Source organism: Sipha flava, unplaced genomic scaffold (genome assembly GCF_003268045.1).
Source record: "Sipha flava isolate LNK unplaced genomic scaffold, YSA_version1 250_pilon_pilon, whole genome shotgun sequence".
Classification (NCBI taxonomy): Eukaryota; Metazoa; Arthropoda; class Insecta; order Hemiptera; family Aphididae; genus Sipha; species Sipha flava.
Window position 1 is genome coordinate 190844 of NW_020272902.1, and position 12632 is coordinate 203475.

Genomic DNA, 12632 nt, shown 5'->3' on the forward strand with positions numbered 1-12632 from the left:
AAAGAATTTGTAATGAGTTTAAGTTAACTTCTCCCATAAAAATCTTATATTGTGCCTACGTATGGTCAATTTTGGAATATGGTGCTGTTGTATGGGATCCTTCCACTTCTTGTGGTAAGGATCAAATTGAAAGAGTTCAACGTAAATTCCTCAAATATGCAGCATTTATTTTAAAGATAGACCATCCACCTCATGATTATAACCCAATTTTAATTAAATTTGGTTTATTTTCATTAGTTGATAGAAGAAAAATTGCTAACCTGAAATTTCTCTGCCTAATAATAGATGGCTGTATTGACTCTCCTGTCCTACTTTCCATGATTAACTTTAAAGTCCCTTGCTCTTCTGTCCGTCAAATCTATTCATTTTTTATTCCTAAATGCAACACCAACTATTCTGAGAACCAGCCAATTCTTAGAATGATGCGTATGGCAAATAATGATCCATCATTTCTGTAGCATTGTTATATTTTTTATTTATTTATTTTTTTTTGGTTTTCATGTTTTTAAATTAGTATATTAGTAATAGTCACTATTTTTATGGTTGTTATCATATATAAAATTTAATTAGTGTTATCAGTTTTATCATATTATGTAAATTGGGCTCAGCCCGTATTGTTAATAATAAATAAATAAATAAATAAATATTCATATTTTCACTGATCAATTTTTGCAGCTAAAAAATTAAATGAAATCAAGATTCCAAGATTTATTTATTTATTTATTAAATTTTTCTAATTTATATTAATCTTAGATCCATTTTCTTTTGAATAGGTGGAAGTTCTCGAATCTTGTGTTCAAATGAAGTTTATCGGTCTTAAAAACGACTCTGAGACACAAATTATTTTTAAACAGGTCAGTTACGAGTTTGCCAGAGTCAAGCTTAAAAACACTTATCTACAACTATAGCAAAAAGTTTTGCTTCTTTCCTCCCCATCAACGTATCTAGCTGAAAAAGAATTCAACATTGTTGTTCAGTTTTAATGAAGCGAATAAATTGGTTAGATATTTGCAATAAAGATGACTTACAATCGTATTGAATTTAAACCAATGTCGAACTAAATATTACAATATTATCAGCTACTCTGGCCCAGAGCAGTCACTGAAGAAATAAAATGAAGTTTATTTTTTGTAAATAAAATCAAAATCTTTTTTTAAAGCTGAGTAAAATAAAGCATCTATTTATTATTAAAAATTTTAAAATAAGAGTTTTAATTTTGAATACTGATCCATATCATTATGAAAATGTTTTGGTCGTTAGAATGGGAGGCAGTAAATTATCTCTGTGAAGGGGCGCTAAACCGTAAAAGGTTAAGAACTACCGTATAGACCAACCGAAAATGATAATTATTTTCAATTACCATTCATATATTTTTCTAAAATAAATTTAACTGTTGTGCACGTTTTACTAAGCGCAAAAGTTTGAAGATTTATATTTTATATTTTATGTTTTACGCGTGACAGTGATAAATAACGCGTCTAAGTAAATAACACTAGCGAAAGATATGCATCTTATTACAATGACATGAATGAACATATTATATTCTATATTCGAAAAACCTATAAAGTGTTAAAGTTATGATTTTCGTATCCGTGAGGTTATGATTTACTTATGATCAACGAAATTGTTAAGTAGGCGGATTTTTCATATTCTGTCACAAATATTAGCAAACTTGAAATATTCTTGGCGTTTATACCGGCTATTATAATTAAAACAATTTCAAAGTATTTCGCATACTAGGTATAATACGACATCGAGATGGATGTTTCCGAGCATAATTTTCACGGTTTAACCTATAGTGAAACATAATTGAACAGTATACCACTATGTTTTGAATAAACGACATAATATTATCATCATCGTATAATTTATAAAATGGAGTGCCATCATAGTTAGCTTATGTAACCATGATGTTACGCCAACCCAAATTGTTGACATTTCTACTAAAATTCTCAATTGACAATACTATCTCTGTAATCGTCGTTTACAATGTATAAACTTAATAATAAATGATAAGTATATAATAAATATACAAATAATAAAAATATATATCTAATAAGTATATAAATAATTATAATTATATTTTTTATCGACAGTATGATTACGAAAAACAAAACACAAAATAACAGAAAATCTTCTGCCAAAACAATGGCTGTATATTCATATTTATTAAAATCGGTGTCGTTAAAATGCCAACACTCTGGTCCAGCATGTTTCTCCAACGGAAATATCTTCAACAACAAAATTTGTGTGAAACGGGCTACGCCCACTTATATCAGTCATAAGCCTACTATACTATACAAACCTGCAATTACTGTATTCTCAATTTTGATACTACGAAATGTTAGCCCCAACGAAAAAAATTGTATATTTACGGAGTGATTTTCATCGGGATAATACAGCGGACCATTTTGTATCTCGATCGCTGCAGTTATTCATTTTCTGTACACGTCCGCACGAATATAAATGATTTAATAAAACCTGATGCGATGCAAAAGGTAAATACAAAAAAATCGTATAATATCATTTTGTTTGTGTTTATTCGCACGTAAAAACAATTATAAAACCCCGATCCTCCGTCCTGATAAATTCTTCCGTTGCAGTATCTATATGGGTACAGTGGTGCACATAACCCATCGTTTTCGACACTTTCGCGTATATTATATTATCTCTTTGCGGCACAAGGTTTTTAAATATTTTTATCCCCTTGTTGCATGACCAATTAAATTTACTTGTAACACCTTTAATTTGTAACTAAATTGTTTTCAAATGTTTCGCATTTTTATGGGGAAAAAAAATGTTTTTTCATTAACTTAGGACTTACCATAAATGAGACACCATATGTCCCACCGTGTACTTAGATAAATTGTATTATAATCATATTGTGGAGGGCATTTATGGTTTGAATCTCAATTTTACCTAAAAAAATAAATTACATCATTTCTGATACACAAATATAATAGATGTTGATAATAATAGTAATCTAATAATAATTATAACTGTAAATAATAAATAGTATATTATAAAACAATAAATTTGACTTTTATTATTATTGTAATAAATGATAATCCTTACAAATAGTTATAATAATTAGTAACCAAACTTACATTTTCAATCTCAATATTATAATAAACATAATACATATTTTGTTTCTAATAAATACATATACCCTATATAGATAATGTTATGAAATACATATTATTTATTTATGATGAATATTACGTTTTAATAAAAATAAAAGTAAAACATTCCTGAATCGTTTTTAAAACAATAAGCTAATTATTATGGTAATTGGCGAAACAGTTTTTGGCTTTACCTAAATATAAAGGAATATTACATACAGAACATACCCACTCTGTCCTCACCTCCTTATATTTGGTACTACAATTACCACATCTCCTACGAGTAGATCGAGTTGGATGGTGTGCTGATTGTTCGAGACGAATACTTTTGGAAACAAATGGCTTATTTCTTTTGAGTTGCACTGGTGGTGGTTCGGAAGTTTGCTTCATTTGACGTTTTTCTATGATTTTTTTGCTGAACAATTCAGATGAAATTTGTCGACGGAAATCATTTATTTTTATTTTAATACCAGTTTTTTGTGTATAAATTACATGAGCATTAACGACAGCAACATCTATGAAATGAATAAATATTCGGTGCCACCACTTCTTACTTTTTCGATCAATCTGACACGTTTTTTTATTTTGGTCAAACTTATCAACACAATTCATATTTTTATTATATTCTTTCAAAGCGATAGGGCAAGGAACATATGAAGTAGATCCATCTTTGTTTTTTCGCTCGGCTGTTTCGACCTCTTTCGGGTCGTGAAAGTTGGAGAGTAAGTGCACCGAGCGTTTATTTTTCCATTTTACAATAGAAGTCGAGTGTTGATCAATCGTATTCACCTAATTTAAGGTCTTAATCCGATTTTAATGTAGGTAAATATTTTCGTGTCATGTTTACAGTTCCGCGAGCATTTATATTTTTAGTTTTTAAAAAAGTCATTAAAGGATAACTAGTGAAATAATTATCGAAATATAGATGATGATTTTTATTTTGCAAGGGCAATGATAGATGTTTGATAACACGAGCACCTAAATTTTTTTCGATCAAATCTCCAACTTTTCCCATATACACTTCGAAATTCCAAAGAAATCTTTTGTTATCGGCAAGAGCTCACACTTTATACCTTCTTTTAATCCGTTTCTTTGGTAAGTATTGCTTTGCAGAATGACGACCTTTAAATTTAATCATTGATTCGTCGATTAATATAATTTTATTTGGATTGTACAAGATATGACTGTTTTTAAGTATATAATTAAGAAATGGTCTTTTTAAAATGGTTATTTTAAATAATTTATCGTTATTATTTTCACCCCTTTTTGGCATAGATAAATTGTCATTGACGTGTAAATTAAATAAAATCCAAGAAAATCGATTGACAGGCATAAGATTGCTTATATAAGTATCATTCAAATCGGGTGCAGATGACCAATAGTCACGGTAACTACACTGTTTTTTAATACCCATTAAAAGATTCATGCCAATAAATAAACTAATTTCATCAAAGGTCATCGGATGATATATTTTTCCTGATAGTTGATATTTTTGTTGACTGTATAGATTTGTATGAAAAGTTATATGATCAATTACTTCGTCAGTTATTAATAATTTAAAAATGGAAAATGGTGTGTACTCTGTCAGTATATCATTTTCATCGGTTGGACCTTTTAGATGCGTAAATGGAGGTGTTAATAAACTAAAATTTTCAAATTTTGACCAAATAGGTTCCACAAATTCGAATTCGGGAGTATTGACGATTTCAATTTTTTCGGGTATTTTTCTCATTTGAAACAATTGGCATAAATTTGGAAAAAAAAAACTGTGTTTTCTTGTAAGGGAACAGGATCTTCTTGCAAAAAAGGTTGTAGTAATATTGGGACTTGATGACGAATATTTTTTGAGTTTTTATTCGGAAAAATGTTACGGCAGCTACATGGGGTATGTTTGTGAACTATGACATTATTTCGAGATTTTCAATGATTTTAGCGTGTTTTTATAGGACTTGACAATAAATAAGTATTATTGTCATCTAAATTTAAAATTTCCACATCACTAACCTCTTCACCAGATGAATCAGAAGATTCTTCGATTATATTATTTGTGTTCTGCGTAGGAATAATATAGTTTTCGTCCATGTCTGTATCATCTATTGATGTTACACTCCCGTCATCCGACGGTATGTCTTCAAACAACACTTGACATATATCACTATCATTAATATTCATTTTGTAAAGTATATAATTATGAAAATCAAAATTATAATATAATATAACCAATATTAATATTAAATAAAATATGATTTATTGAACATAACATTTATTGTATTGATTGCATGAACTCAACGCAGCAACGAATACGGGCGAACTGGAAAATATGTACTACCGTTGTTGCACGGTGGGTTATTTTATGGATGGTCACAAATACTGATATTTAGGTCTAATCAAAAGTAATGAATTATTTTAGTGTATATTATTAAATTATACACATGTGTATCCGTAGAATAAAACTAAAATCAAACAAATTGAACAATTAGATAGAGAGTTATTTAGAATTGGAATAAATAGATTGTTGCATACAATTTTCTGAAGAAATTCGGAGAAAAACATTTTTTTTATATGTTATAAAAATATCTTGGGTATTTAATTTCAAGTCTAATGGCATTAATACAAGTATATGAATCTATATTTAAACAAACATTTCAAAAATTCCAACGGACATAAATTGGAAAAATGATTAAATTGGTGGGTTATATTTCATACCACCATGAAGAAACGTTTTTAATTTTAGTGGGATGTAACGTATCCCACCGTGCCCAAAGAGTTATTCTATCCAATCGATTATTTTTGAAATTCCAGATATTACGTGTATCGGCAATACTTTGAGGAAATACAATTTTTATAATTCTGTTATTAATTTAAAAGCACTGTGTCCCCAAAGACGTAAGAACTCGTCTGGGAATCTCTACCGAAAAAGTGCTCAGAACAATTTCCATTTTTAACGATTTTATGGTCCAACATTTCTTCTTGCATAACGCTTAGGTAAACATAGGCATACTAAATGCAAAATTATTAAAATTTTCGGAATCTCGTTAAAAATGTAAATTTAAAGACCCTAAACAGATAACAGCTCCTACAAAATGAGACGGTTACAGTTCGTGAACGTGCAAATTGTATATGTTAAATATTTTATGTAAAACGTTTTTAGTCTCCATTGAGATTATAACTTTATGATTTTATTGAATCTCCGAATCGTAATCGAAAAAGTTTTATGATACTCTTATAATTGATCGAATTATGTGTACAATAAAAATAATTACTTATTATATAATCGTTAATTGTTTAACGATGCTGAAAATTATGTACTAAAGTTCTTAAATTTAAGAATAGATGCAGTTAGATTATTTATATAACTAATAAACTTTATTTAACATAAAATATCCTAATATACAAATAATACAATGAGTATATGAGGCTAATTTTTCTAAACAATAAAATTCAATGGGAAAGTTGCAAGAGTATTTGACTGATGATCTGCAGCGGATATGATAACTATTTACTCACATGAACTCATAAATCGTTTGTTTTATAATTTTCATAGAGGATAATAATAATAATAATAATAATATGGTATCACAAGTACTGTTCGATTTAAAATGTACTTTACGATCCACATTTATTTATTTTGAAGTTATGATCAATATTTTTTTTGATATTTTACTCTGATTAGGAAGAAAAATTGTTTAATTTTAAGACGTATAAATCATTTTTCAGTAGATATATAGTCCCTAAGTACTACCTCCAAGTATACCTAAAGAAAATAATTAATGGCTTCGATGAATCCTGATTTCTAAAATAAAATTTAATCCTACTCTTTCCTTATATTAAATATAACACTAAACGTTAATGTTTGCTCTGAGATGTTCAGATTTATTTAACTAGTACTATGAAATTTTTGATAAGAATAATAAATTGGGTTTTTAATTTTAATTTTTTTTTTTTTTAGAAAAAGTTTTTAATTTTTATATTAACTGTAATTTTTTTTCTTATTATTATTTTTTGAAAAACCGAAGTTTCATAGGAGAAAAATTATTAATACATTTTATTTTGTATCATTATGAAAGCTTTTACTCTTAATTTGATTGAAAATTATTGTGACTCTGTACCTATCTCATTTATTCAAATGTAATTCTATAATTTTTTATTAATACGAAAAATATTTAAAATAAGTTATGCAAAATACATTAATTTACAAATAATTACAGTATTAATCTGTTTGTATTTTTTATTAAATTTTTAATTATTAAAAACTTAAAATTTTAATAAATAATTAAGTTAATAATTTACACATTTAAATCAACACGTTAATCACGTTTAATCTTAACAACGTTTTAAAAATATTTTAAAAAAATATCATTGCATAAATTTTAATAAAATATTTTCTTATTTGTGTAATCACTTAGAAACAACAAAAAAAATAAAAAAGAATCTTTTCGGTTATTTTAAATAAATTATTTTCCATTTTCTGGACTTAATTTGAAGACTTTGATGTAACTAAATTAAAATACTATAAAAAGAACTAATGTTGATATTTCACCATATTATAATATATAACAATAAACATATATTAATGAAATATTTTAGCGTCTGTATGAACTTAAGCAGTTCTGAATATTTTTTTATATTGAGTATTATATATATACGATATAATATAATATACTCGTATATTAATATATATGTACATTAGGATGGCCCTATGTTTACTCTTGTAATTTTTTTTTTTATTGTACAATTTGCGGCACCACCTCATTTTTTGTTACTACCCTAAAAAAATAATAACTGCAAAATTTAAAATTAATTGTTCGATTTTAAGCTACGCCCCCGGGTACATGAAGTTTAGTAGTTTTGTCATTTTTTTAAATAAAATTTAAATATTGTGCAATAACTTTTTTTTTTCAATTTAACAACAATATGATATATAATATCAAGTAGCAAATGTTGTGAAGATTTTAAAAATATTACTTTTAACACTATGACATTGTTTATTACCGACATAATTACAATTTTATGTAAAACTAAGTAAGAAATGTAAAAATCGGGATAATTTGTATTTTTTTGTTTTATTACTTATACTAGTAAAACGATTCAAAATAAAATAAAATAACATATATACAAATTTGCTTAAAACTAAATGTTCTATAAGAACGATTAAAAATAATACGTATAGCAAATTATGTTTAATTACAATTTATTTTGTAATGGTTTTTTCTTACAGTTAGGAAATATTTTTCTGTAATCGCCCACGATTACACAAATTGTTTTTGTTCTTCATTGGTAGTGAGTATCGAATTATAGTATTCGATTAACTTCGATTAACTTCGATTCCTCTCTCGGCTATATCGTCGACAACTCTAAGTTTAGAGACTATTTTCAGTGCATTTTGATATGATAAGTTTTCGCTCCAAGTTGATGGGTCATTTAAAAGAAATTCGGTATCTAAATTAAATATTTTAAAAAAATCTAGAATTTCGCTTGAGACAAAAAATTCAATTTTGTTTTTAACAAATTCTGGAATATCTGATTCTTTTAAATGTAGTCGATTGATTTTCCGTTTGAATCTATTTTATTATTTAAATTAATAATCATTCTCTGTTTTGATGCTATAGAAATATTTGTATCAAAAAATGCCAATGCAACTGCTTCAAGAGTTAGATACCACAAATGGTTTCGAAATTTATGCAGTGCTATTCGAGATATATTTAAATCAATTGAGCTATAGTTGTACAATTTTCGTATAAAAACCAAATATCCATATGGTGACATTGTAGCATAAGGTGCTTTAAATTATGCTTCAATATAAACACTAACTATAAATATACAAATATCGCGGAGTCCGTTTTTTTCATTTATACTTAATTTAAATTCATTACGAAAGATATATATTTTAAGACAATAAACGGCTTTGCATGATGAATTGCATCCGGGGTGCGAAAAAGTATTATACTATTTTTTTTATCGCCAAGAAAAACCATTGTTAACTCAAGTAACTCTTTGTAATCGTTTTGAGGTTGCGCAATTTGTATATGTTCTTTTACAAACTGTAAAATTCTCAATATATGTGGGGTTATAGTTTCTTTAATTTTTTTGTCTGAAACACCCGTCGAAAAATTTTTTTTTATTTATTTTATTCCAAGACTGCTGGAATCTTTTGAAAATAGGAACGTCTTTTCCTGATGATTTATTTAATTTTTCAACAAAAACACTTCGGAAAATTATGTCATAAATATGATGTCTACAATGTAAATAAAATAATTTTTTTTTCTAAAAGTCGTTCTAATAATACACAAGTACTACCCAGTCGACCACTATTAACTGCAGTTGTATCAAATTACAGCGTTTTAATCGAATTTTGAATATTCCATTCGATTAAGATATTATAAATAGCTTCTGCCTGTTCGATTGCTGTTGCATTATTTAAAGCAGGTATACCTAAAATTTGTTCTGTATCACCACTCGAAATTACGATGGTAAGTTTATCAATAACATTTTTTCCGACCAAATTAGGTAGTAACTTCCCATCCCAGTATAGAACGACAGCTTGGAGATCACTTTCAATGAATTTATTTTTAATTAAATTTGCTCTTTCTTTACGCAAAATTTAACGACAACGTTGAATTGACATTTTATTTATAATATATTCTTCAACATTTTCTCCTAAAGCCTCTACTATAACTATAATAATATGGATCGCCCCCCTATCACTTACTTTGCAATTATCTAGTGCACAGACGAGTTTAGGAGTAATTATGTTTTTGTGTCCTCTTCTTCGTTTTAACGATGCACGTCCAGCATCAGCAATTTCCACATAACTTGAAGATTCGTCTATCTCCATGTCACTAAAGATTTGTCCATCTCCAAGTCACTGGAAGATTCGTCTATTTCCATAGCAGTAGAAGATAATTAATTGTATCTCTATTAAACTTTCTAAAAAAAAAGTAGAGAAATAATAGTAATAAATCATAAATAAAATTAAAAATTAACTTTTAAAATTACCTTCAGTTTGAGCACTTCGCTTTTCTTTTACAATTGCTTTACTTTTCCGTTCTATAGAAAGATTTTCTTTTCGCATATTTGTATAAATACCGTACATATATCCAAGACGTCTTTTTTTCGTTGATTTATTAAAAATTGTCTATCTGTTTCAAGCTTCATCATTTATAGAGCATCTGCATAGGCTTCGTCGAATAAATCATCAAATTTTGAAATTAACAGTTCTTCATTTTCTTTATGACTAGCTGTATTTCTACCAGCATGTTTTTGAAGTGTTCTCCACTCTTCATATAAATATTTTACTTTTGTTATACAATGTTTTTCTAAACGAACTGGAATACACGCTTTTTCCCAAAAAACTAATGCTTCTCGAATCAAGCACTTTCGCGAAGATTCAATTTTAACACTCGCATATTAAAAAACAAAGTCCTTAATACTTGTAAGTTAGAAGGTAATTTACTTCCTGATATTTTATTTGAATGATTATTAATTAAATTAATTTTCTCACGTAATAATATAGAAGATATTATTGAACGCGAAATAATGACGACAGTTTTATAAGATACTATGAAACACAAGTAAAAAATCAAACTTATCTGACTAACACTATACGTCAAATGACAGTAAATGGTACAATATTCTTATTAAATGTGAAACAGATTTTATTATCTTATCTTTGTATGTGATATGAGTTTTTACAATAGTAATTGCAGACTGATATCGATTAGATTATAATTAAATAAAAATAATATGGTGGATTATTACGACAAAAGTATAGATTAAAACTATTAATATATTTATTTTAGTTATTATTTAGAACATTTAGTTTTAAGCCATTTTTATATACATTTCATTTTATTTTATTTTGAATCTATCTATTAGTATAATTAATAAAGCAAAAATATACTAATTATCCTGAGTTTTACATTATTTACTTAATTTTTACATAAAATTGTAACTATATCGGTAATAAACGATGTCATAGTGTCAAAAGTGACATTTTTAAAATCTGCATAAAATTTACAACTCGATATTTGTTATTTTATGTATTTTTATTGAAAAAAAAAAGTTATAGCACAAATTTTAGATTTTTTCGTAAAAAATAACAAAACTAGGTATTCAATTTCAAGTGCCCAGGGGCACGATTTAAAATTAAACAATTAATTTCAAATTTAACAGTTCTTTTTTTTTTGCTGTTTGCAAAAAATGAGGGGATACCACAAAAAATAATAAAATATTTTTTTTTAAGGGCCATCCTAATGTACATATTGAAACACACTTTAAGCTCTAGATGTTTAATTTAAATTAATTTAAATTATTCAACTTTATATATTATTAATGCCGGAACTAGACTACTCGAGACCTGAGAGCAAATCAAAATCTTAAGGTCCCTTATCATTTAACATTTTTCAATAGGAACTAAAAAGTTAAATTTTTAAAGAGAAAAAATGTATTTTAAATTTAAAATCTTCAATAAAATATGATACTAAAATTCCATATAAAGTAATAATAGTACTAATAATAATAATAATAATAATAGTAGTAATAGTTTATTATTAATATAAATAATTTGTTTTAAACTATTATATGAAAGGAGCGTTACAAAATGTATTATCTCTAATTTATTATCCTCTACCTTTAATGTTATAGATAATACTTAGGGCATGTCATTGGAAAAAAACTACTAGATTACTAGAATAAATAATCATTAAAAACATGTTACACAAAAATCAACAAATATTATATTTATTTTTAAAACAAATAATACTCATTATTTTCATATAATTTTTTTTTTTTTATGATATTTATAACATGATCTAAACATAAGAACATAATAAGATAACCTAGGAAAATACCAAGGGGTATTGGTAAAGTTAGTATATTATATTGGTCTTATTAAAATAAATTTTTTATTGAAAATAAACATACGAGTATGTAAATAAAATAAATATTATAATAATTGTATGCCAGTCATTGTACCTTTCGAGGTCCTATAATACGAGTATAGTATGAGCCCCAGGGTCTGAATGCAACGTACATTCTATACACCCAGTTTTTACGATACAGTATATTAAAATATCAAATATGTTAACAACATTAACATATTGTAAAATATAAAAACATATTATAATTAATTTATTTTATTTTTATTATATGGTAATTAAAATCATCTTTTATATTTTATCCCATCTTAATTTTATAAAAATTGATCTTTTAATGTTAACTTAAAATAGGATAATCAATAAACAACAAAAATTTATAAAATTAACGGTTTCTCGATAAAAAAAGTGTAAAAAATTAAATAATTTAATCTATCACTTAAAACCCATTTTGATTACATGGAATGTAATGGAATGTAATGTAATGTAATACTGTAATTACAGTAATGGGTGATTTGAATAATGTATAACTATATTTATAGTATCCTATTTTACATTTTCAAATGAAATCCATAATAGTATTTTAGTTAAAATAACCTACATATCATATTTATTTTACCAAGTTAGATTAAAAATA

General features: G+C 26.3%; 2 protein-coding genes across 2 annotated transcripts in view; both read right to left on the reverse strand.

Moving 5' to 3' along the window:
• The window catches only part of LOC112684507, a 213947-nt gene that overhangs the window by 150307 nt on the left and 51008 nt on the right, over nucleotides 1-12632 (reverse strand). The window lies entirely within an intron of this gene.
• On the reverse strand, nucleotides 2896-5294 carry LOC112684484 (piggyBac transposable element-derived protein 4-like). Its single transcript, XM_025556037.1, has 3 exons — nucleotides 5127-5294; nucleotides 3351-3911; nucleotides 2896-2919 (listed from the first exon to the last, which is right to left on the reverse strand). Exons 1-3 carry the CDS (start codon nucleotides 5292-5294, stop codon nucleotides 2896-2898), a joined length of 753 nt encoding a protein of 250 aa, XP_025411822.1.